This window comes from Staurois parvus, unplaced genomic scaffold (assembly GCF_062004578.1).
Source record: "Staurois parvus isolate SC_StPar_1 unplaced genomic scaffold, SC_StPar_1.0 ptg000114l, whole genome shotgun sequence".
NCBI lineage: Eukaryota > Metazoa > Chordata > Amphibia > Anura > Ranidae > Staurois > Staurois parvus.
In genome coordinates, this window is record NW_028317910.1 from 1,406,056 (window position 1) to 1,432,466 (window position 26,411).

Genomic DNA, 26,411 nt, shown 5'->3' on the forward strand with positions numbered 1-26,411 from the left:
CTGATGTATAGAGCCTCAGGGATGTATTTTGTGTTGATACTGCTGGTTCAGGGCTGTGTGTTCAGACAGAAAAGGACAATCCTGTCCACATGATCCGCCTCCTGCAGCTTGGAGCTTGCGGAGAAAGCTCCTCAGCTACGGCCACCTTGTAATTCCATAGGGCCAGTTCACATTACATGTGTTTCAGTTGCTTTTTTTCTGCATCCAAAATGCACAGAAAGTAGTTTATATGGTTGTCAATGTCATAGTTCACATCAGTGCTTGCAGTTCCAGTGCGTTCTGGTTTCAGAAAAAAAAAAGTAGAATATGCTGCATTTTTTACTGCACAGAACTGTACTGGAACATGGTAAAACACATCAAAAACGCACTGGAATGCACCTAAACACACTGGAATGCACATGTCCCTATTTAAATTGAAGAACAAGAGAGGGGAAAAATTAACTAGAATGCATAAAAAACGCACTGAAACGCACCAAAACACATCAAAAGCATGCATGAATTCATAAAAAACACACTGGAACATGTAAACATGCATCAAAAATGCACCGGAACGTGTCAAAACCATGCATGCAGAAATGCATCCAGAAGAATATGGACTGCATTTCTGTAGTATGAATCGGCCCTAAGGGCCAGTTCACACTACACACTACATGCGTTTCAGTTGCCTTTTTTCTGCATCCAAAACGCAGAGAAAGTAGGTTATATGGTTGTCAATGTCATAGTTCACATCAGTGCTTGCAGTTCCAGTGCATTCTGGTTGCAAAAAAAGTAGAACATGCTGCATCTTTTCTGCACAGAACTGTACTGGAACACTGTAAAATGCATAAAAAATGCACTGGAATATACCAAAACACACTGGAACGCACATGTCCCTATTTAAATTGAAGAAAAAGAGAGGGGAAAAAATTAACTGGAATGCATAAAAAATGCACTGGAACACGCCAAAACACGTCTGCATGTGGAAATGCATCCAGAAGCAACTGGAATTCATAAAAAACGGCAAAAATGATTTAAAAATGCACTGGAACGTGCCAAAACGTGTCAAAAACACGCATGCAGAAATGCATCCTGAAGCATCTGGACTGCGTTTCTATAGTGTGAACCGGACTTAAGGGCCGGTTCACACTACATTCGTTTCAGTTGCAATTTTTTTTGCATCCAAAATGCACAGAAAGTAGGTTATATGGTTGTCAGTGTCATAGTTCACATCAGTGCTTGCAGTTCCAGTGCGTTCCGGTTGAAGAAAAAAAAAGTAGAACTGGCTGCATTTTTTCTGCACAGAACCATACTGAAACGTGGTAAAACGCATCAAAACTGCACTGGCACTGTGTGTGGTGTGAACTGGAAGCAAAAATGGATCCAGAATGCATCTGGAGTATGTTGTGGTGTTAACTGGCCCTATGCAAGTTCACACTGTCTGCAGTAACTAAAGGATATCTGAAAACAAAAACTTTTCTCAAAAAAAATCTGGAAAAAAGTGGTGAGGAGCGCTAGGTTAGATTTTGTACATGAGCCAACTGGTGGTAGACCTTTGTAGATAGTCCTTAAAGTGGAACTAAAGGCAAAATATTATCCAGATTCATTGTGAAGAATAGCTGGTTCTATTCTATTCAAAATTTTAACTTTGGAAGACGGCTGTATTATCTTTCTATTCTATTTTTCTATTTTATTCTTTTCTATTCTATTCTTTTTTTTTCTATTCTATTTTATGCATTTTCTATTCTATGCCTTTATTTTCTATTCTATTTTATTTTTTCTTTTCTATTTTATTCTCTTCTTTTCAAAATTCAAAATTCAGAAGATGGCTATATTCGTTCTATTCTATTCCATTTTTTATATTCTATTCTATTATTTTATTCTCTATTCTATTATTTTATTCTCTATTCTATCCATTTTATATGCTATTCTTTTCTATTCCTTTATTTACTGTTCTATTCTTTCCTATTTTATGCTATTCTTTTCGAAAATTCAAAATTCAGAAGACAGCTATATTCTTTCTATTTTATTCTATTCTATTCAAAATTACAATTTTGGTAGATGACTATATTCATTCTATATTATCTTATTCTATTCAATTTGTTTCTATTCCTTTAATTTTGTTTTCTACTCTATTTTTTTAATTTTCTATTTTTTTTTAATTTTTATTTTGGAAATCAGCTATATTCCAACACTAATGTTAGTATTAACAATATGCAATATATTTACAGTTTTTGTTTTGTTTTCAAATTCAATTTTGTTTTTAAATTCAGTTCGAATTCGATTCAAATTATTTCGGACGAAATTTAGTTTCGTTATTTCGTATTCATTTAAATTCATTACTATTGTAATTAGGAAATTCAGATACATCCGAACATCCAAATAATAAAAATTTGGTCCGAATTTTGATTTATAACAAAATGTACTGCACATGTCTGTTCCTTTTCACTCTCTCCAAAATTAAAAAAGAAGCTGCCCATACACATATAGATTCTTTTCTGCAGGCTAAAAACAGATTTCTCCATTCACTGTATACAGCACAGATAGACAAATTACCCACTGCTGCTATTGAATTACCTGCCAGCTGTTAAAGTACCTGAACAGTGGCTGCATTTCATTGGATGCAGTCACTGTTTGGCCAATAATTTTCTACCTGGGATGTCGGGGTGGCAGGTTTCTGATAGGGACTGAGAAAATTTTGATAAACCTGATGAAATTTGCTCTGGATATGGCCAGCTTTAGGGCTCATTTACACCGCAGCTGATAAACTGACGTTCAGGAGCTTTTCTGCAGTTTTTTTCAGCAGCCCCTGAACTCTCCCTAATGTTTTCCTATGAGTTCATGTACACATCGTCCTTTACAGTCATTTACAGGCAGTTGAGCTTACAGTAATTTTTTTTAACACACCAAACTTGTGTTCAGGAGTAGATTTTATCAGTGTTTCAAACACCAAACGCTTGTAAATGTGGCTAACTGCATTTATAAGCGTTTGCGTTTAGAAGCGTTTTTTAACTGTTCCATGTCCAGATGCTGTCCAGATCCTTTTTTCATCATCAGAAATGCATGCAAAGCGTTTTCCATGTATTCAAATGGTCCCGGTACACCAGCGCAGTCAGTTCCAGGCTTTGCGTGAAGGAAAAAATGGTAGAACGTGCCGCATTATGCTCATGATGGGATCCATAGTGAATACAACCAGAAAAGATAGGAAATCTCAGCACATACTGCTCTCTCTGCTTCTGCTCTCTCTATTTCTCTCAAAATGTCTGAAATAGTAAATTTTTTACTGTTTTTCAGTGCATTCTGGGCATTTTGGAGGGTCTCCTGAGGTTATCTCTAAAAAAAAAAGTATTCTAAACGCAAACGCACCTAAATGTGGTTTGCAAACGTGGCTAAACACGCGTTTTTTAACCTACGTTTTCCAGCAGTCAGTTTCCATTGTTCAGAAGTGTTTTCCAAATGTCCCGTGTACATGGAGCCTTAAGAAAACATAAAAGATAATAAAAAACTGAAGTGCCACTTTGCGTACAGAAAAGTATTTTATTTAAAAACACAAGAATGAGCCAACATGTTTCGGGGGTTGTAAATGTCACATTCTTTAGTGCTGAAAAGGATGAAATGCCTAAAGTCTGGTAAATTAATACTGATGGTCCCTTCAGGGACCTTATGTCTTGGTTCAGTTCAGAAGCAGAATTTATTCTTTGGATCCTTTACAGCCCTGAGGAAGGGGGACTTTTACAACTCCGAAACATGTTGGCTTTTTTTTAAAATAAAATACTATTATGGACTTCGAAAGTGTGGCAGGATCACCTGGTGAAAATAAAGTGAAAAAGAAAAAAAACGAAAAAAAAAATAAAGCGTGCAGCCACCTGATTTATGAAACAATAAACTGCACAGAGGCTAAATGGTTAGCACTTCTGCCTGGCAGCACTAGGGTCATTGGTTTAAATCCCAACCATGGCACCACCTGCCTGGAGTTTGCATGTTCTCCCTGTGCCTGCGTGGGTTTCCTCCGGGTACTTTGGTTTCCTCCTTCACTCCAAAGACATGCTGGTAGGTTAATTGGATCCTGTATAAATTGGCCCTAGTATGTGTATGTATGAATGTGAGTTAGGGATCTTAGATTGTACACCCCTTGAGGGATAGGGACTGATGTGAATGTACAATATATATGTAAAGCACTGTGTAAATTGATGGTGCTGTATAAGTGCCTGAAACAAAATAAAAAAAAGTTACACTTTATATTCAGTTTACAAATGCTTTAATATGGAGTTAGTACGACGCAGACACATCACTTTCTTGCAGTAGTATAGAGCAGCTATAATATGATGGTTTCTGCCTCTCTTTTGCTCAAAAATTGCTTAGCGTATTACTAAACTTCAATTTTATGTTCATTTACCTATAAATGTCACCAATTATGGAGCATGGAGTTTTGTTCTTAGAGTTTAATTATGGTGCACACGTGTCTCTGACACAGGTATTTCTACTGGAAAACCTCAGGCGATGTTTAGGTGGTTTGGATGTAATTCACCTAGTCAGTTTTATTGTGCAACAAACTACATTATTAAAATATCTCTAGACAAAATTTGTTATTTATTATTCCTTTATTACAGGTATAGCACCATCACTTGAGTTCCATCCCTTCCATGCTGTCCATGCTGTATCTAAATGGGATTTGTTTTTGTTTGTTTAGATACATATTTAAGTAGATGTAAACCCCTAAGGGTCCTTTCACAGCAGCTTTCAGATCAGGTCCTCCTGTCAGTTTTTCAGGTGGATCAGATTGGAAAATACATTCAAGTCTATGGGCAGCACAGTGGCTAAATGGTTAGCACTTCCGCCTAGCTGTACTAGGGTCGTTGGTTTGAATCCCAGCCACGGCACCTCGTGCCTGGAGTTTGCATATTCTCCCTGTGCCTGTGTGGGTTTCCTTCAGGTACTCCGGGTTCCTCCCAAAGTCATGCTGGTAGGTTAATTGGCTCCTGTCTAAATTGTCCCTAGTATGTGTATGTATGAATGTGAGTTAGGGACCTTAGATTGTACACCCCTTGAGGGTTAGGGACTGATGTGAATGTAAAATATATGTGTAAAGTGCTACGTAAATTGATGGTGGTATATAAGTACCTGAAATAAATAGATGAGCAGATGGATATAAACCATTGTGTGTCTATTTACCAGGGGCAGACTGACCATTTGGAAACTCAGGCACTGCCTGAGGGCCCAGGGTCAGTAGGGGGCCCCATGAGATGCCCCTGGTGGCTTGTTTGGGCAAGGACACAGGGGCCCCATGATCCCCTATTGCCCGGAGGCCCCATGAGTTGTCAGTCTGCCCCTGCTATTTACATCCGCCTACCTCCAAATCCATCCAGGTCCTGAAAAAAAATTGGAAAAGAACTGCATCCTAACCTAAATCTGCACTTCATTTCCAGACCTAAACCTGACGCATCGGATCAGCCTGATGTTTATAGACGCAAGTCCGTTTTCATCCAGCTGCTCATAGATCCAACACCGGTCCGCTGTCAAAATGTGGGCAAAAACTGAACAGGCAAGGATGACACAAAAGTGGGCCATGTAAAAGGATCCTGAGTGACATTTAGTTTGCTAAAGCACTGCCTATCATAAACAATTTCTGCAACTTTGCTTTTTTAACCACTTGCCCTCCTGAGGACTTACCCCCCTTCCTGACCAGGCCATTTTTTTGTGGTACGGCGCTGCGTTACTTTAACTGACAATTGCCCGGTCATACAAAGCTGCACCCAAATAAAATTTACGTCCTTTTTTGAGCTTTCTTTCAGTGGTATTTCATCGCCTGTGGAACTTCACTCGCTCAATCAACATGGACTATTTTTAATCCTTATACTGTTACCATTAGTAAATAGATAGGAAATACTGTATATCATATTTACTTGTTTTAACCTATTTTGTTTACATTTCTTCAGTTACTTCCTGGTTTCCTGGCCTAGGTAAATGATGTCATACAGCCCTGAAGTCTTCAGGAGGGGAGGGAGGGTTCTCAGCTTAGCAAATGCCTGAGCTAAGGGCAGTTGGATTCCAGGAAGTAAATGTTACATGAATCATCTGCCCTTACTCAAGATGGCCACTGCCAGAAATACCAGGGAGTGTTTTTCAGATGCTGTGCAGTTCTGCTTTAACTACTTAAAATGATTCTGTTGCTCTTCCTGTTCTTTCTGCATCTTCCTGCACTGATTAAAAAAAAACAATGCAAATTAAGTACTGATGTTTGTGTTTCTATATAAAATAATAATAATTTATCTGGTGCCTTAAAATCTTAAAAGCTGTAAAACTGTAATTTAATCTTAGATTGTAAGCTCCAAGGATCAGGCCCTCCTATCCCTCTTGTATTGAACTGTATTGTTGCTGTATTGTCTCCCGTTATATTGTAAAGCGCTGAGCAAACTGTTGGCTCTATATAAATCCTGTATAATAATAATAATAATAATCTGGTTATAGTTTGCCTTCCCTGGTTCCTCAATAAAACCTGTTTTCACTACATACCTTATTTTTGTAGCCAGTGATCTAATCACTGGGTCTCTATGCTTCTCTCTGCAAAGCAGATCATGGCTGGTATGAAGGGCTTGCAGGGTGTTGTACATAGCTTCCTGAAAACATCACAGCACCCTGCCTCAGTACTGCTCTCATGAGCTCTCATCCTTAATGCATACAGTGGATTGCCTCTTAGAAGAATTAATGCAAATATCAAAATGTCTAAATAGGTAGATGCCAGTCTGGAGGAGTGGGCGTTCCTAGGCAGGCTGTATTTGTATGAAAATTGTCCTAAGTATCACCCATATGTAATGCTGGGCCTCCATTATTATAAGAACTGGAATCCAATAAATGAAAGGAGTGGGCCAGGTACAGTGAGGCTGGAGAGGGAAGGGTTTGATGATGCTGGATGTCCTCCAGTCAGGAAATGAGGTGGGCTCTTGCTGCAGCTTCTTAGGCTACATGCACACTAGAGGTTTTTTTTGTTGCTCCTAGAAGCTGTTATCAGCACTTTTTTCTGCTCCTTGAAGTTAAATAGTGTTATCCTATGGGGTTGATTTACTAAAGGCAAACAGACTGTGCACTCTGTATGAGCAGTTGCTCCAGAGCTTAATAAATGAGCAGAAAAAATGCTGACATCCATCATCCTATCATGCGCAAGCAAAAGTGCTTTTTTTTTTTCAATTTTCCTTGCACACCATTGGGTATTCCTTGCAAAGCGAATCTTTATCTCATTTACAAAGCTATGGAGCAATCGCACTTGCAGAGTGCAACTACACCTTGTATGGTGCACAGTCTATTTGCCTTTAGTAAATCACCCCCTATGTGTCCATGCACACTATTTTAGGCTAGCAGCGTTTTTCAAGCTTCAGCGTTTAGGAGTAAAAAAAAAAAGTTTTTTATACAATTTTTGGAAGCCCTTTTCTGGCAGAAAAACCCCTAAATGCTACTAAAACGCTCCTAATAGCTTTTTTTCTAGCTTTTTTTTCCCCCACATGTACTGTAAAAATGCAAATAAAATGCCATTGCTCTTAAATGCTTCTAAATGTTACTAAAAAAATGCTATTACCAGCGCTTTTTTATCTAGTGTTTTCTCCAGCAGTTTTTGAGCTTAAAAAAAAATGGAGCCTAATGCGTATTATGGGGTTGATTTACTAAAGGCAAATAGACTGTGCACTTTTTTCATATTATGGGGTTGATTTACTAAAGGCAAATAGACTGTGCACTTTTTTCATATTATGGGGTTGATTTACTAAAGGCAAATAGACTGTGCAGTTTTTTCACATTATGGGGTTGATTTACTAAAGGCAAATAGACTGTGCACTTTTTGTATATTATGGGGTTGGTTTACTAAAGGCAAATAGACTGTGCACTTTGCTCCAGAGTTTGGTAAATGAGCAGATACTCATTCCATCATCCAATCATGTGCAACCAAAAATGCAGTTTTTTTTATTTTCCTTGCACAAGATTGGGTATTTTTTGCAAAGTTAAACTTCCCCTCATTTACTAAGGTCTGGAGTAACTGCTCTTGCAGAGTGCAACAACACATTGCAAAGTGCACGGTCTATTTGCCTTTAGTAAATCAACCCCTATGAGAAGCTCACAGTGTGCAGTGAAATCAAAGTGAAGTCATTTCAGTACAGGAGAGGAGACTGTACAGCTGTGCAAGACAGGGCAGCACAGTGGCTCAATGGTTAGCACTTCTGCCTGGCAGTACTAGGGTTGTTGGTTTGAATCCCAGCCACGGCACCACCTGCCTGCAGTTTGCATGTTCTCTGTGCCTGTGTGGGTTTCCTCTGGGTACTCTGGTTTCCTCCCGCACTCCAAAATTATGCTGGTAGGTTAATTTTATCCTGTATAAATTGGCCCTAGTATGTGTATATATGAATGTAAATTAGGGACCTTAGATTGTACGCCCCTTGAGGATTAGGGACTGATGTGAATGTACAATATATATGTAAAGCACTGCATAAATTGACAGCACTATATAAGTACCTGAAATAAATAAATTTGACTGAGGGGAAGGCTGGAGTTTAGATTTAGATCATCTTCAGATCCAGGAATGCTGGGAGGTCTGTGATGGTCAGCAAATACATTGTCCCCCAAATGCAGATATGGCTACAAGCTATACTAAGGCACATGAGGACGCACTGATAAGGCTGTTTACCTTCCACTGATAACATTTATCTATAACACTGAACACATGATTGCAAAGCTCATGAACACAAGTATGCATAGGGAGCTTTCCAGTACCCGCAGGTTACTCCCAGCGCAGGAAAATGTTTACATAGGGTCTCATATATGCAGCCTCTCAGATTTAAAGCCCACTCTCCAAGAGGCCGCATATATTTATACCTCCGGCACGAAGTGGTTAATGAATGATCTCAGCGGATCAATTGCTCCTGACTGTCTGCAATTGGAAAGTGGGAGCCATTGTAGCACAAAGTATGCAAGCAAACAACAAGCCCCTGCTGCGCTCCCCCCCTCCAGTTACGCAGACTGAAATTAATCCATGTACAAAAGATGATTGGTGAAAGACCAAAGTGCTTTTTTTTCCACCGTTACTTTTCCTTTATACTGGCTTTGAAAAATAATACATCTAATAATGTAAAGTCTGAATGAAATGTAGTGTACTGTAACCCAAAAAATAAAAAATGCATAATATTGCAGCTTAACAGGCCTTAAGATGTGGTGGCTGCATTAGTTTTCTTTTTTTACAAGATTCCCCCCCCCCTTTTTTTTCCTTACCTGGTGATCCTACCTGTAACACACTTCCTGCCCTAGGGTGACACCACTCACTCACTGCACTGAGCAGAGTTGCCTTCAGATATACTTTAAAACTGAACCTAGGCAGATATTAATGTAATTCTGTAATCAATATACATCACTAATGTATTTTTAAATACAAGTAGTAGTACCTGACCTTGACCTGGTAGCCAGTTCTTGTGATGACAAAAAGCATGCTGATAGAAGGAGAGAGCAGAATGACAGAGATATGCTGTGTTGCTTCTCCTTTCACTGTCTACTCACAGGCTAGCGGAGGGTCCAGCATGACCTGGGCGCAGAGGATGTGGGTTAAAGGATGATGGTTATCAAACTGAGGACATCTAGTGGCAGTTAAAAAGTACTGCAGGGGAATCTTTGGAAGGTGAATATTGCAGCAAAAGCAGTTTTTGTTATTTTATGGGCCTTTAATAAGCTATTTGATTTTATCTTGTTATTTTTTAGCGCTGCTTTAAGAAATTGCTGTGCACCCTCAGCCACATCTATACCATATTGTGCATCAATGCAACTCCTTGCATTTTTGGCCTTATAATTTTGTACAACCAAGGGAAAAATAATAGAGCTACAAACAGAATACACTTTTTGGCTACTGTGTACAATTCCAGAAAAAAACTGCAACTTCTTTGAGATATGGGAGACCCCCTAAAGGGGTTCCTCAGGGTCCCCCCCCAGTTTGTTAACTCAAATGCATAAAATATGACATCATTCTACACTGGTGGCTGCTATTGTTTATTGTTCTGTATAATGTCACCATGTGTCTTTGTTCTACCTTAATAGGTCTATGAAAGAATGCTTGTAAAAATACATTAAAAAGGGTACGGCGGCACATGGCACACGTCACACTGAGGAAATGGAATAAAAAAATGGAATAAATGCAAAAAAAAAATGTATGAAAACATACCTTCTTTCAGCATGTGTTCGGATGCATCATTCTATATACAGGCGTACCTCAGTTTACAAATTTAATTTACAAATTTAATACGTTTCGTATTGCAAAAAATTCATAAACCAAAATGCAGTTTCCCATAGGAATGCATTAAAAACCAATTAATCTGTTCCAGAGGTCAGAAGAAAGTAAAACAAAAGTCTTTTATCTGTTCAAAACTCTTTATAAAGTGCACTTTAAAGGCATAAATACTGTACAGGGACATGATTACAAAAAAATTTGTAAATGCATTAAAAACCAATTAATCCGTTCTGGAGGTCAGAAAATCAGAAAAAAGTCTTATCTGTTCAAAGCTCTTTATAAAGTGCACTTTAAAGGCATAAATACTGTACAGGGACATGATTAAAAAAAAATTTGTAAATGCATTGAAAATCAATTAATCCGGTCTGGAGGTCAGAAAAAAGTAAAAAAAAAGTATTTTATCTGTTCAAAACTCTTTATAAAGTGCACTTTAAAGGCATAAATACTGTACAGGGACATGATTACAAAAAAATTTGTAAATGCATTAAAAACCAATTAATCCGTTCTGGAGGTCAGAAAATCAGAAAAAAGTCTTATCTGTTCAAAGCTCTTTATAAAGTGCACTTTAAAGGCATAAATACTGTACAGGGACATGATTAAAAAAAAATTTGTAAATGCATTGAAAATCAATTAATCCGGTCTGGAGGTCAGAAAAAAGTAAAAAAAAAGTATTTTATCTGTTCAAAACTCTTTATAAAGTGCACTTTAAAGGCATAAATACTGTACAGGGCCATGATTAAAAATTAATTTGTAAAGGCATTGAAAACCAATTAATCCATTCCGGAGGTCAGAAAAAAGTAAAAAAAAGTCTTTTATCTGTTCAAAACTCTTTATAAAGTGCACTTTAAAGGCATAAATACTGTACAGGGATATGATTAAAAATAAATTCGTAAATGCATTGAAAACCAATTAATCCGTTCCGGAGGTCAGGAAACCAGAAAAAAGTAAAAAAAAGTCTTATCTGTTCAAAACTCTTTATACAGTGGACTTTAAAGGCACGGGGCCGGCGCTATAAACGCTTCGTATTGCAAAAACATTTTGTAAACTGAGGCATTATTTTCAATGGATTTTCATTCGTAAACCAAAAATTACATTAACCGAGGCATTCGTAAACTGAGGTACGCCTGTATAGCTGCATTCTGCAGACTGAGGGGCCATTCACATATAAGTATTCCATTGCAGTGCATTAATACACATGTTCTAACGCATATTATGGCACACATAACATTTTGCATTGCACTGCAACAGATGAGCAGTTTTAACAATGAGGATCACCACAACACACGGTACATGTATTGCGGTGGGCTGTGGCATGTTGTGAGTTGGTCTCTACTATATAATATGTTTGGTTCCATTTACAATAAATAGCACTGTAATGCAGCACACATAAAGCAGGTGCGTTGGAGCGTTTTAGCACAGGTTGCCACAACGCAACAAGTGTGAATCCTGGTCCTAACCGCTCAATAATTTTGCTAAGATCTAACCTTTGTACAGAACACACGCTCATGTCTTCAATAGTCACAAACAACGCAGCATTACAATCATTGATTTCATTGTATAATTGCGTTTAGGGGGGCATTCAGTGTCTACCGGTACAGGCGGGCGTTTTGTAACTGCATTTTCTTCTTGTTTTTACAGCGATATACTGGGCTTTAGATCAAGTATTCCTACATTTCTGTTCCTTTGCTATGTGCAGTAATGTACAGCAAAACACTGCAAAACATTAGTGCCCCACCTGTGGCCCTTTGGCACTTTTGGTGCAGCATGTGGGGCCCCTGCAGACACTAATCTGTGTTTCCCTATTGCCCTGTTATAGTAGTGATTTCTGGCTGTCTTATGGAATGTGTCTCCAGTCTATGGCTGTCTCTTGAATCATGTCCCCAGTCTCCAACAACTCCTATAGCATGTTCACAGGCTCTGACAGTCTCCTGCAGCATGTCTGCAGTTCCTGGCCATCTCTTGTATCATGTCTGCAGTCTCTGACCATCTCTTGTATCATGTCTGCAGTCTCTGACCATCTCTTGAATCATGTCTGTAGTCTCTGACCATTTCTTGTATCATGTCTGCAGTCTCTGACCATTTCTTGTATCATGTCTGCAGTCTCTGACCATTTCTTGTATCATGTCTGCAGTCTCTGATAATCTCTAGTATCATATCTGCAGTCTCTGACAAACTCTAGAATCATGTCTGCAGTCTCTAACTATCTCTTGTATCATGTCTTCAGTCTCTGACCATTTCTTGTATCATGTCTGAAATCTCTGACAAACTCTAGAATCATGTCCGCAGTCTCTGACTATCTCTTGTATCATGTCTTCAGTCTCTGAATATCTCTTATATCATGTCTGCAGTCTCTGACCATTTCTTGTATCATGTCTACAGTCTCTGACTATCTCTTGTATCATGTATGCAGTCTCTGACCATTTCTTGTATCATGTCTACAGTCTCTGACAATCTCTTGTATCATGCCTGCAGTCTCTGACAATCTCTATTATCATGTCTGCAGTCTCTGGCTATCTCTTGTATCATGTCTTCAGTCTCTGACTATCTCTTATATCATGTCTGCAGTCTCTGACCATCTCTTGTATCATGTCTGCAGTCTCTGACCATTTCTTGTATCATATCTGCAGTCTCTGACCATTTCTTGTATAATGTCTGCAGTCTCTGACTATCTCTTGTATCATGTTTGCAGTGTCTGACTATCTCTTGTATCATGTCTGCAGTCTCTGACAATCTCTAGAATCATGTCTGTAGTCTCTGACCATTTCTTGTGTCATGTCTGCAGTCTCTGACAATGTCTAGTATCATGTCTGCAGTCTCTGACTGTCTCTTGTATCCTGTCAGCAGTCTCTGACAATCTCTAGTATCATGTCTGCAGTGTCTGACTATCTCTTGTATCATATCTGCAGTCTCTGACCATCTCTTGTATCATGACTGTAGTCTGTGACCATTTCTTGTATTTCTTGTATCATGTCTGCAGTCTCTGACCATTTCTTGTATCATGACTGCAGTCTCTGACAATCTCTAATATAATGTCTACAGTCTCTGACCATTTCTTGTATCATGTCTGCAGTCTCTGACTATCTCTTGTATCATGTTTGCAGTCTCTGACAATCTCTAGAATCATGTCTGCAGTCTCTGACAATCTCTAGAATCATGTCTGCAGTCTCTGACTATCTCTTGTATCATGTTTGCAGTGTCTGACTATCTCTTGTATCATGTCTGCAGTCTCTGACAATCTCTTGTATCGTGTCTGTAGTCTTTGAATATCTCCTGTATTATGTCAACAGTGTCTAACCATCTCTTATATCATATCTGCAGCCTCTGACTGTCTCTTGTATCCTGTCAGCAGTCTCTGACCATGTCCTGTATTATGTCCACAGACCCTGACAATCTCTAGTATCATATCTGTAGTCTCTGACCATCTTTTGTATCCTATATGCAGTCTTTAACCATCTACGGTGTTATGTCAACTGTCTCTGATCATCTCTTGTATTATGTCCATGGTCTTTGCCTATATCCTGCTCTATGTCTGTTGTCTCTGACACTGAATACTCACAGAATTTTATGTGTGGCCCTTTGGTGATGTTGAGGCCCCGCATATCAAGAAAGTTGATGACCATTGCTATAGAATGTGTTCCGCCTAAGACTGTATTACCACTGCAGGACTTCATTTCAAAATGATGGCATCAGTGAACAGGATAACAAAATAATGTTTGCTTTAGCATTTGGATGGATTCACATCTTTGCATTTTTGCTTTGTGTGTTTTCTATTGAAACGGATGGAAATTCAAAATGCATCTCAATGCATACATTAGAAAGTGCATCAATGTGTGTCAAAATGCATGGCAATCCATCATAATACAGCACAACATGCATCAAAATGCACATTGACATCCAATATGAAAAATCACGATGTGTGTTAACACGTCAAATTGTGTTTTCATGAGCTTATATTGATTTCAATGGAAAACGCATTGGAGAGAAAAAGGCATACGTGTTAATCCAAATAATTTAGTCTCTCAAAATGACAAGAAAATTTGAATCGATAATAAAATGTAATATAAAAAAAAGGATGTTATTGTTATGTTGATCGTTATACCAAACAGCAACATTTTCAAGGATAGCTTTCAAAAAAGTAGGACTATTATTATTTCAGGTACTTGTATAGTGCTGTCAATTTATGCAGTGCTTTACATATATATATTGTACATTCACATCAGTCCCTAACTCTCAAGGGGTGTACAATCTAAGGTCCCTAACTCACATTCATACATACACATACTAGGGACAATTTAGAAAGGAGCCAATTAACCTAGCAGCATGTCTTTGGAAGGAAACCGGAGCACCTGGAGGAAACCCATGCAGGCACAGGGAGAACATGCAAACTCCAGGCAGGAGGTGCCGTGGCTGGGATTCAAACCAACAACCCTAGTACTGCCAGGTGGAAGTTCTAACCATTTAGCCACTGTGCTGCCCACTAAACCTGGTAGTTGGGGACATGGCGCTCAGCCTGTAAGCACCTTCGGGTTTGGGGAGTAAGGACTGAACGGAATCATTCAGTATAATACGTCTTAGATTATGTTGGTGCTATATAATAACAGTCTATAGATTTATTGCCTTGACACATTAATAGCAATAGTACATAGGATTTTACAAATTTCATAGAAGAATATTCCAAAAGTCCCATATACCCTGCTTCCAATCTGATGTTCCTACTGCACACACACTCCTGGTCCAATTTGGTAAGGTACCAGTTAATCCATAAGCATGTTTCTTGTGGGAGGAAGACCGCATTAGGGCAGGGAGAACATATAGACGTCATGCAAACAGCACGCTTGCTACAACCCAAGTTCTCAGTGCTGACACAGAAGAATTCTAACCACTTAACCACCATGCTGCCCAATGCACATTGCAAAGTCTTTACACACCACAGCAACAGTATTACAAAAGCCCAGACTGTATGAAAAGAACAAATGCAGATATACCAAATAGGTATAACATGGCTGCTGGAGGACTAAAAGTTCTGGTTGACTGACAAACCACGCTAAGGGCTCATGTACACGGGGCGTTTGGAAAACTCTTCTGAACGATGAATACTGACTGCTGGAAAACGTAGGCTAAAAAACACCAGTTTAGCCGCTTTTGTGTGTGTTTGCATTTAGAAGCATTTTTAAAAGATAACCTCAGGAGACCTTCCCAAATGCCCAGAATGCACTGAAAAACAGTAAAAAATTTACTATTTCAGACATTTTGAGGAAGAGAGAGAGTAGAAGCAGAGCAAGCAGTATGTGTTGAGATTATCTGTCTTTTCTGTTTGTATTCACTATGGATCCCATCATGAGCATAATGTGACACGTTCCTTCACGTGCAACCTGGAACTGACTGCGCTGGTGTACCGGGTCCATTTGAATACATGGAAAATGCTTTGCATGCATTTCTGATGATGAAGAAAGGCTCTGGACAGCATCTGGATATGGAACAGTTAAAAAATGCTTCTAAATGCAAATGCTTATAAACCTGGTTAACCACATTTAGAAGCGTTTACACGCGTTATGCTGGTAAAATCTACTCCTTAACGCAAGTTTGGTGCATTAAAAAAAATGACTGTAAACTCAATTGCCTGTAAACAACCGTAAACAACATAGTGTACATGGACACATAGGAAAACATTAGGGAGAGTTCAGGGGCTGCTGAAAAAAATGCAGAAGAGTTCCTGAACGTCATTTTAGGAGCTGCAGTGTACATGAGCCCTAACACTCTTAATTCCCCAACATCTACAAAACCCTTGCCTTCTGAATGACATGAACAAGTTGCAAAAATACATACCGTTGGCCATACTCCTTTTATTCGTCCTTCTCGCCATGGTCATTTGGACCTGATGCTGGATCCGCTTGGACTTCTCGAGGTCCTGACGACCCATTTTCAACATCTCTTCGGATGGTAGTGCCAGGGTAGAGCTGTCCAAGTCCATAAAGTGATCTCTGGTCAGGACCGTCCTGATGTAGCCTTGCTCACCGCCCGGAGATACCACCAGTGCCATGTTGGATGAAAGAGGTCTACAAGTGCCTTTAGAGCTTTCAGCCTCTGGTGACAGGAAGGTTCTTGTACCACTGCCCAACGCAAGTAAGCAATAACAGAGCCCTGGGTGTCTTCTGAGGTCTGGGCTACAGCCTTCAACAATTTGTCTTTAAAAGTGTGCCTTTACTGCTTGGTCCTAACCCTATTGTAACCTAAGGTACACAATGGATACAAAATACAACCCGTAGTATGTTCTTTGTTCTAATACACACACCTGGAACACTCAATACCCAGGACAAGGTCTTGAGTACACGTTTATTACCACTATCCAATCTCCACTAAACAATCTTTTCCAGTGCACACCTCCGGTACGCCCCAAATTCCAGTGTACAACTTTGAGTAAATACAGTGATCCAGTATACAGTTTGTGGGTGGTAGTAGTCACTTCCAGTATGCACTACGTCCTAGAATACAGCCTCCAGATAGTTTTTTATGCCTGCGCCAACTCCCAGTAACTGTCGAATTAGTTACACGCCTCCCTTAGACACCCCAAAGTACACTCTTCAGTTAGTTCTCTGTGCCAGTACACACTTCCAGTGCATGCCAGGTCCCAGTATACAGGCTGCAGTCCACACCAGGTGCAGGTTAAGGGTTGGTCACTTGTATTTGGCACAGGTTTCCGATCAGGGTCCCTGTTCAAGCAGCAGTACACGTTGCCCCAGTTGGTGCAGTCCCTGGAGCTCACCAAGTCCCAGTATGCAGCTCGCAGTGCAGTGTTCCAAAGCTCACACACCAGTGCACACCTCCACATACACAGCTTCCTCTCTTAGTAACTGGCAGGCCTCCTCCCACCTTGAGTTTCCAGCCTGGGATTCCTCAGATAACTCAGCTTTTAATGTCCCTGAGGTTCAGGGCTGGGCTGTAGAACATAGAGGAGGGAGGGGAGAGGATTGAACACAGCAGTACACAAAGGCTGTGCTGCCAGGAGCTGCGCAGGAGGAGTGGGCTGGGGAGTGGCACCTCTCTGCACAGGTCACAGCTAAGGTTCAGGTTCAGTGCTGTGCACACAACTGGGGTCCTGCGTTCAGGGAGCCTACTTTACAGACATTCTTCATGAATCACCAGCGCCAAACACCATACAGTCTTGGAGGGACGCAAATGATTAAATACCTAATCATGACATGTTTAGTAACATGGAATTCATTTCAAGGGGATGTACACCTCAACAATAGATGACTCGTATTTGCTCCTGTCTGGTCTGTGACGTATACCAATAAAACCTCCTAACCAGGGGCGGACTGACAACTCATGGGGCCCCCGGGCAATAGGAGATCATGGGGCCCTTGTGTCCTTGCCCAAACTCAAAAAAGCCTATGAAAAAGGTACCAGGTGCATCTCATGGGGCCCCCTACTGACCCCGGGCCCTCGGGTAGTGCCCAAGTTTCCAAATGGTCACTCCGCCCCTGGTCCTAACCCTCTTGTATTGAACTGTATTGTTGCTGTATTGTCTCCCGTTATATTGTAAAGCGCTGAGCAAACTGTTGGTGCTATATAAATCCTGTATAATAATAATAATAAAAAAAGCATTTTCTTATATCTATTCAATAAGTGCACAGGGCAGCACAGTGGCTAAATGGTTAGCACTTCCACCTGGCAGTACTAGAGTCATTGGTTCAAATCCCAACCACAGCACCACCTGCATGGAGTTGGCATGCTCTCCCTGTGCCTGCATGGGTTTCCTCCAGGCACTCCAGTTTCCTCCCACAGTCCAAAGACATGCTGGTAGGTTAAGGGCTCATGTACACTGCAGCTGATAAACTGACATTCAGGAGCTTTTCCGCATTTTTTTCAGCAGCTTCTGAACTCACCCTAATGTTTTCCTATGTGTCCATGTACACTATGTCGTTTACAGGCAGTTGAGTTTACAGTTGTTTTTTTGAATGCACCAAACTTGCGTTCAGGAGTAGATTTTATCAGCGTTTCAAACGCCAAACGCTTGTAAATGCAGCTAACCGCATTTATAAGCGTTTGCGTTTAGAAGCATTTTTTAACTGTTCCATATCCAGAGTCTGTCCAGAGCCTTTTTTCATCATCAGAAATGCATGCAAAGCATTTTCCATGTATTCAAATGGACCCGGTACACCAGCGCACTCAGTTCCAGGTTTCGCGTAAAGGAAAAAATGATAGAACATGCCGCATTATGCTCATGATGGGATCCATAGTGAATACAACCAGAAAAGACAGGTAATCTCACCACATACTGCTCTCTCTTCTGCTCTCTCTATTGCTCTTGAAATGTTTGAAATAGTTAATTTTTTACTGTTTTTCAGTGCATTCTGGGCATTTTGGAAGGTCTCCTGAGGTTATCTTTAAAAATGCAAATGCGCATAAACGCGGTATGCAAACGCAGCTAAACAGACGTTTTTTAACCTGCGTTTTCCAGCAGTTTCCGTCATTCAGAAGTGTTTTCCAAACGGCCCGTGTACATGAGCCCTAATTGGCTCCTGTCTAAATTGGCCCTAGTATGTGTATGTATGAATGTAAATTAGGGACCTTAGATTGTTCAGCCCTTGAGGGTTAGGGACTGATGTGACAGTACAATATATATATATATACAGACACACACAAACATGTAAAGCTGCATAAATTGATGGCTCTATATAAGTACCTGTAATAAATAAGTGCATAACAATTGCTGCTAATCCTTTCACAAGCTGATAACTTCCCATACTGTCTGCTGCACCTCACTCATATCTGTTACATTGTTGCGAGCTATCTCTGAGGATTACAGAACACCTCACCCTATTTTATGGAAAAGAGATTGTCTGGGTCATAGAGACGCAACATAGATACAGTATGCTGAGTTAGTATTGTTATTGTGGGACATTAAAGATAAACTATGGCCCCCCAGAATAAAATTGCTGCAACAATTAAAGTGCTTGTAAAGGCTGAAGGTTTTTTACCTTCCTGCATTCATTGCACGAAGGTAAAAAAACCTGTTTGCAGCAGTGCCCCCAGCCCCCTCAATACTTACCTGAGCCCCATCACAATCCAGCGATATGCTGGAAAGCCTCGGCTCTCTGGGGATTCTCCCTCCTCATTGGCTGAGACAGCAGTGGGAGCATGTGTGAATGGACACACAGGGCAGAAGCTCGGGACCAAGCTTGGGTGCCCCCATAGCAAGCTGCTCTTTGGGGGTGCATGGCAGGAGGGAGGGGCCAGGAGCACTAGTGGGGGATTTGAGAAGAGGAGGATCGGGGCTGCTCTGTGCAAAACCACTGCACAGAGCAGGTAAGTATGACATGTTTGTTATTTTAAAAAAAACACTGCCTTTAAAGTGTTACTAAACCCACAACAGTAAAATCAGTCTGTATATGCAGTAAAGCATGCTTGTTATACTCACTGTGGAACCTAAGGGGTTAATCCTCTGCATTGTGTAAAAATGCTGTTTGATCCTGACTTCTCTGATTCTCCTCTTCTTCCAGTGTCCCCCTCTCATCTCCTGATAAGACATATCATGTGGAGACACTCTACACATGCTCAGTTTGATCTGTATTACTAGAGAAGTTTTTTTGTTCTTGGGAGAGTGCATGTGATCAGTACAGGGCCAATCAGCACTGTCCAGACACAGGTCAGGCTACAAGCTTTGACCTGTGCTCTGCTGAACACTGATAGAAGTCACAAGACTGCTCTGACTGCTGATGAGAAAAGGTATTTAGCAATTTATATTTACTAAAATAATTGCATTTCCATGTTGTGTGTACTGTGGGAGACCAGATATAGTGAATGCAGGGTCCTGGGGTTAGTAACACTTTAATAATAACCACTTTCTTGCCACCCTATAGCGGAAATACTGCTACAGGGTGGCATGGGTGCACACAATCATGTATATGCACATGATTTTGCAGTTCCAGGTAGGGGGCGAGCATGCCCTACCCACACTGCCATTCACGGCTTCGGCTGTCAACCCTTTCAACGCCTCACATGTTAACACCTTTCTGCCCAGTGCCATTAGTACAGTGTCAGTGCTTTTTATTAGCACTGATCACTGTATTGCTGTCACTGGGGATGTCAGTGACACCAAGTCAGTTCCCACCAGTGTCAGAATGCAGTCCCGCTATAAGTCGCTGATCACCGCCATTACTATTAGAAAAAAAAATTCCAGTATATGTACCGCCATTTGTAAACGCTATAACTTTTATGTAAACCAATTCATTCACAGGCATTGGGATTTTTGTTTAGCATAGACCTAAACTTATGAGGAAATTAGATTTTTTTTTATTTTTTACTGGACATGTTTAATAGCAAAAAGTCAAAAATATAATTTTTTTTTCAAAATTGTTGGGATTTTTCTGTTTAAAGCACAAAAAAATAAAACCTGCACAGGTGATCAAATACCACCGAACGAAAGCTCTATTTGTGGTAAAAAAGGATGTAAATTTAATTTGGGTGCAGCGTTGCATGACCGCGCAATTGTCAGTTAAAGTAACGCAGTGCCATATCGCAAAAAATGGCCTGGTCAGGAAGGGGGGTAAATCCTCTGGAGGGCAAGTGGTTAAAAGAATATGTAAACCCAACATTTCATATTCTTCATATGTGCCTGGTGTACTATGTACTTGTAGGAAGAAGTATCCTATTCTCTTTGTAGTGCTTCCTTTGTGTGAAATCCCTGGTGTTCCTATAAGTCCCTCTGCTTTCCTTTTTTTTAAAAACTGACCACACTAGGAATGAGAGCACAGTGTGGTCAACTTTCTAGCTGTGCTAAAACTGCTCTCCTCCAATGATCTGACTTAACCTTCCCCCCCTCGCACAGAAATTCACTGGGGAGGTCGGTGTGCTGCGGTTTCTCCTTCACTAGCAGCCGAAAACAGAGGGAATCACTTGTGATCACTTCTAAAAAGGGAAAAATAAGGTGTTTATAGTGTTTTTTTTATATCTATGCACAAATATTTTGCTTTTCATTTCTATTTAAAACTGAATGGGTTGTTTTACAAGGTGTGGGCTTACGATCACTTTAATTTTACGTGCGGCTGCTCTTACAGTTTTTGCTTAGTGTCCATACAAAGTCCCACAAATGCCTGTCGATCCCGCTTGTGAAGTTCGGCTAATGCAGCTTCCTGTGATGGTGTGGCAACAATGCTGCACCGCTCCTAAATTCAGAGGAGAGTTGCCACCCTCATGTAGGCTGTGCCTGGTTGCACTACAGTGAGATGAGTTGTTGCAGGGGGTGTGGCTATCCACAGTGTCACTATTGATACACAAACCTTAGTTTGTCAGTCATCACATGGTCACACCTATTGATGCTACTGACAGGATCACCAGGTGAAAATAAGGGCAAAAAGGTATGAAAAAAAAGAAAACTAATAAAGCCACCACATGTAAATACTGATCAGCTAAGACAGGGGTCTCCAAACTTTCTAAACAAAGGGTCAGTTTACTGTCCTTCAGATTTTGAGGGGGCCGGATCGTGGCCAGTGTAAGGAGAAAATATCCCATCATTGGCATTAATGGGAGCAATAAAGCCCCATTGTTGGTGTCAGTGGGAGTAATAGTGCCCCATCATTGGTGTCAGTGGGAGGAATAGTGTCCCATCATTGGTGTCAGTGTGAGGAATAGTGTCCCGTCATTGGTGTTAGTAGGAGGAACCGTGCCCCGTCATTGGTGTCAGTGGGAGGAACAATGCCCCATCATTGGTGTCAGAGGGAGGAATAGTGTCCTGTCATTGGTGTCAGTGGGAGGAATAGTGTCCCGTCATTGGTGTCAGTGGGAGGAATAGTGTCCCGTCATTGGTGTTAGTGGGAGGAACTGTGCCCCGTCATTGGTGTCAGTGGGAGGAACAGTGTCCCATCATTGGTATCAGTGGGAGGAATAGTGCCCCATCATTGGTGTCAGGGGGAGGAATAGTGCCCCATTATTGGTGTCAGTGGGAGAAATAGTGCCCCATCATTGGTGTCAGTGGGAGGAATAGTGCCCCATCATTGGTATCAGTGGGAGGAATAGTGTCCCATCATTGATGTCAGCGGGAGGAATAGTGCCCCATCATTGGTGTCAGCGGGAGGAATAGTGCCTCATAATTGGTGTCAGCGGAAGGAATAGTGCCCCATCATTGGTGTCAGCGGGAGGAATAGTGCCCCATCATTGGTGTCAGCGGGAGGAATAGTGCCCCATCATTGGTGTCAGCGGGAGGAATAGTGCCTCATAATTGGTGTCAGCGGGAGGAATAGTGCCTCATCATTGGTGTCAGTGGGAGGAATAGTGTCCCATCATCCAAACTGCAGTTTGGAGACCCCTGAGCTAAGGTATATGTTTTGTTCTTGGGTTTAGATATGCTTTAAAATGGTATTAAACCGAAAACAAAAAATGTAATACTGTATATTGCAGCTTACCAATTATTAGATGTGGTGGCTGCATTCATTTTCTTTTTTAGGCTTTTTTACCTCTGTTTCAACTGGTGATCTTCCCAGTAACATAACTCCTGTGCCGCTCTGCATGAAGGAGCACAGGGGCACTTTTGGACAGCAGCATTGTCAGTCTGGGTGAGGGGAGTGTTAGATATACTAGCAGATTTAGATACACAAACAAATTGAAGCCAAACTCCAGGCTCACACTGCAGTTACACAAGCATTTACAAAAACAGTTTATTTTCTTTGAGATAAGGGTTTTACATGCATAAATAAAACTCTATCATTGTAAACACCCCTGTCAGTGGTATATGGTTTGTCTGAACATTCTAACTGCTACATATGCAGGACAGCTTACTTACTGTCTGGATTACCAGAGCAAAGTAAAAGAAAGAAAGCATAAAAAAAAATGAATGCGGCCACCACATCTAAGAATTGGTAAGCTGCAATACAATAAATGTTTGAATTTGGGTTTAATACCACTTTACCCTTATTAAATGATTCTTTTATATAAGAAAAATAGGGAGATAATACTATTTGGCGGATTTATTTTCTCATTTATATAACCCTGTAGGAATCACTGTCAGCCTGTAACTATTCAAATTCTTTTTCTGTCTCTAAAGGGTCTTGCGTCTAATGTCCTCACAGGGCCAGTTGAGTGCGGGGCAGTAAATAGTTAGTGTGTTTTTTAATGAGATGTGGAATAGTCTTCATGGCATGGTTAGATTCGGAAAGTTACGAATGTGTCATAGCGTCTTCTGCGCGATAGTGGAAAAGGCTTGGCCCCGCTCACTCCTGAATTATCTCAGTATTTAAAGAATGCCAAAATGATAAGAAAGTCCAATTCTAGCAAAACTCTTTGTTTTCCAATAGAATATATATATATATTATGTTCGATAATGAAATATAGTCCAACAGTTTTCTATTGGCGAACCAATAGAAAAAAATATATAAATAGAAAACCTCCATATACACAATCCTATACACACAGCTGATCCAGAGGAAGGCAAAAAAAAACAATAAAGCATTATCCAACTTGCTCCAGCAGGGAAGAAACATTTCTTCCTGATCCCCAGAAAGCAATTGGATATTCCCTGGATCACCAATCTCTTGTGTGACTACCTATAAATGTTAATCCCTTGATGCCGACCGTACACAAATATGCGGCTTCTCGGTGGCTGGGCCTTGAACCCCAGCGGCCAAATATTTGCATACCATTGGAAAACACAGATGTGCCGAGAGCGCAGGCCCTGCACCCTGCCAGCACATATGTTGGTGTCTCATGGAATATGTTGATCATACCCCCCTTAGGGTCAGTTCACACTATAGAAATGCAGTCCAGAAGCATTTCTGCATGCGCGTTTTTGGCGCGTTCCGGTGCATTTTTGATGCTTTCCAGTTTATTTTTTCCCCTTTCTTTTTCTTTTATTATTATACAGGATTTATATAGTGCCAACAGTTTGTTCAGCGCTTTACAATATAAAGGGAGACAATACAGCAACAATACAGTTCAATACAAAGGGCTAGGAGGGCCCTGCTCCTTGGAGCTTACAATCTAAGAGGGAGGGGCTAGTGGTGCAAAAGGTAATAACTGTGGGGGATGGATTGGAAGGAGGAATAGAAGATTCCGTTATTAGCTGAAGACAGGATAGGCTTTCCTGAAGAGATAGGTTTTCACATAAAAGTGGGCAGAGTAGGCGATAGTCTGATAGATTGGGGTAGAGAGTTCCAGAGGATGGGGAGGCTCTGGAGAAGTCCTGGAGATGAGCATGGGAGGAGGAGACAAGGGAGCTAGAGAGTAGGAGGTCTTGCGAGGAGTGAGGAGGGGTGATGTTTGGAAACAAGATTGGTGATGTAATTTGGGGCAGAGTTATGAATGGTTTTATATGTTATTGTTAATGTTTTGAATTTTATTCGTTGGGCAATGGGAAGCCAGTGGAGGGATTGGCAGAGAGGGATGGCCAGTGCATTGTTGGTGCATTCCCGTGCATGTTTGATGCGTTCTGTGCTCTCTCTCTCTCCTGTAATTTGGCATTGCATGCCTATAATCTATCAGAACACCCAGGTCCTTCTCCATCAATGACAGCTGTTCACCTCCTAGAATGTATGATGCATGTTATTTTCGAGCAATATATTACGTTCATATTAATAAATGATTGGTATTATTGCAATGAATACATACAGTGAGTACAGTTCCTATTGATTTGTATAGTCCCAGCATCTCCTACAGAGCTGTACAGAATGTGGATACACAGGGGCAGCAATAATGACATTCTTTCACACCCAAATATGTGAAACACAAGTAATGAGAGCCCTGCTCAAACAAGTTTTCAATCTCAGGAGCGATACAATAGGTACAGAAGATTTGACAGTAATGGACTAACCCTGCCAAGCCTCTGCACCATAATTCTGTATATCACTCATTGTATAGCAAACCAGCTTTCCCAGCCTTCCCTTCTATCTTGCACAGTTGTACCGGCTCCTCTCTTCTACTGAAATCTCTTACTCTGATTTTGCTGCACAATGTGACCTTCTCATATTGTCCATTAGAAGCTGCAGCAAATCAGATAGAGCCTGCCTTATTTCCTGGCTGGAGGACATCCAGCATCATCCAGTCCTTTCCTCCCCAACCTGACTGACCTTGGCCTGCCCCTTTCATTTATTAGATTTCAGTTTTTTCAGTCATGAAGCTTCAGCATCACATGCATACGTGACTTTAGGGAAATCTGCAGGCAAATGTATCCTGCCTTGGAACACCCACTACCCAGTCTGACACCCAGGGCTGCTGTTAGAAACCATGGGGCCCCATACAGCCAACCTGATAGCCCACCCCCAAGAAAAAAACAATTTACTATGCTTCAGTTTTAGGGTTCGTTCACACTTGACTTTATTTCTAACTCTTGCCAAATGCCCCTTTAGCGTTTGACAAGCGTTAGAAAAGCGTTAGACAGGCATTTGGGAAGCGTTTTTAACGCTCCTCAAACGCACCCCAAACGCCCTATGCGTGGTTTTGAGGCAGTTAATAGGCGTTTGCCAAGCGTTAAAACCGCACCACAAACGCTTTACTGGAACTGATCCCCTGCATGGCTCTCTCTCTGCAGCGGTTGAAAGCCAGTGGGAGGGAGAGGAGAAGAAGCCGTCTTTCAGCTGCTGCAGAGAGAGCCATACAGGGGGTTGGTTCCAATAACTGATCCCCCTCTCTCAAGCCGACTACCCTTAGTGGAGACATCTGATTCACCCAGCTGCCTGGACCCCCCCCTGCTGGCCTGGGCCCCGTACAGGAGGACCGGTGGTACCCCCTTATCCATGGCCCTGCTGGCACCCACCCTCATGACATTTTGTCTTTTCTATAAGTCCTCCTGAGAGCCAGCCCACTGCTTACAGGGCTGAGGATTCTTGAGGGAGGTACTGTGGTGTTTTCAGGAAGCTATGTACAGCACCCTCCCATCAGCCATGATGTTCCTGCATTGCATAGAGAAGAATGGAGAACCAATGATGACATTACTGAGTCTAAAACAAGGTTTGTGATGAAAATGGAAAGGTTTTAACAATGTAATTAGCATATTGATGAGGGGTGAAAAGATAAACCAGGGAAGACAAGATATAGACAGATTAAACTTCAACTTTAGAATGGCACTGAAGTCTAAATGTGTTTCACCTAATTCCCTGTTTAAATAAAGCCCCACTATCAGCTCTCTTACAAGGAGTGAGCTGGCTCTTGGGAGGAGTTATGCAAATATTAAAATGCCTTGATGGGTGGATGT

At 41.0% G+C, this 26,411-nt stretch overlaps 1 protein-coding gene across 2 annotated transcripts in view; it reads right to left on the bottom strand.

Moving 5' to 3' along the window:
* Positions 1–17,161, bottom strand: part of PKP2 (plakophilin 2) — a 150,273-nt gene extending 133,112 nt beyond the window's left edge. Inside the window, exon 1 of one of the 2 annotated variants that reach the window (XM_089671700.1) lies at positions 16,055–17,161. In XM_089671700.1, coding sequence (XP_089527826.1) covers positions 16,055–16,268 — 214 coding nt within the window. In that variant the 5' untranslated portion in view covers positions 16,269–17,161. The remainder of the gene's footprint in view (positions 1–16,054) is intronic. The other variant, XM_089671699.1, reaches the window with a different exon arrangement.
* Positions 17,162–26,411: the final 9,250 nt, after the last annotated feature.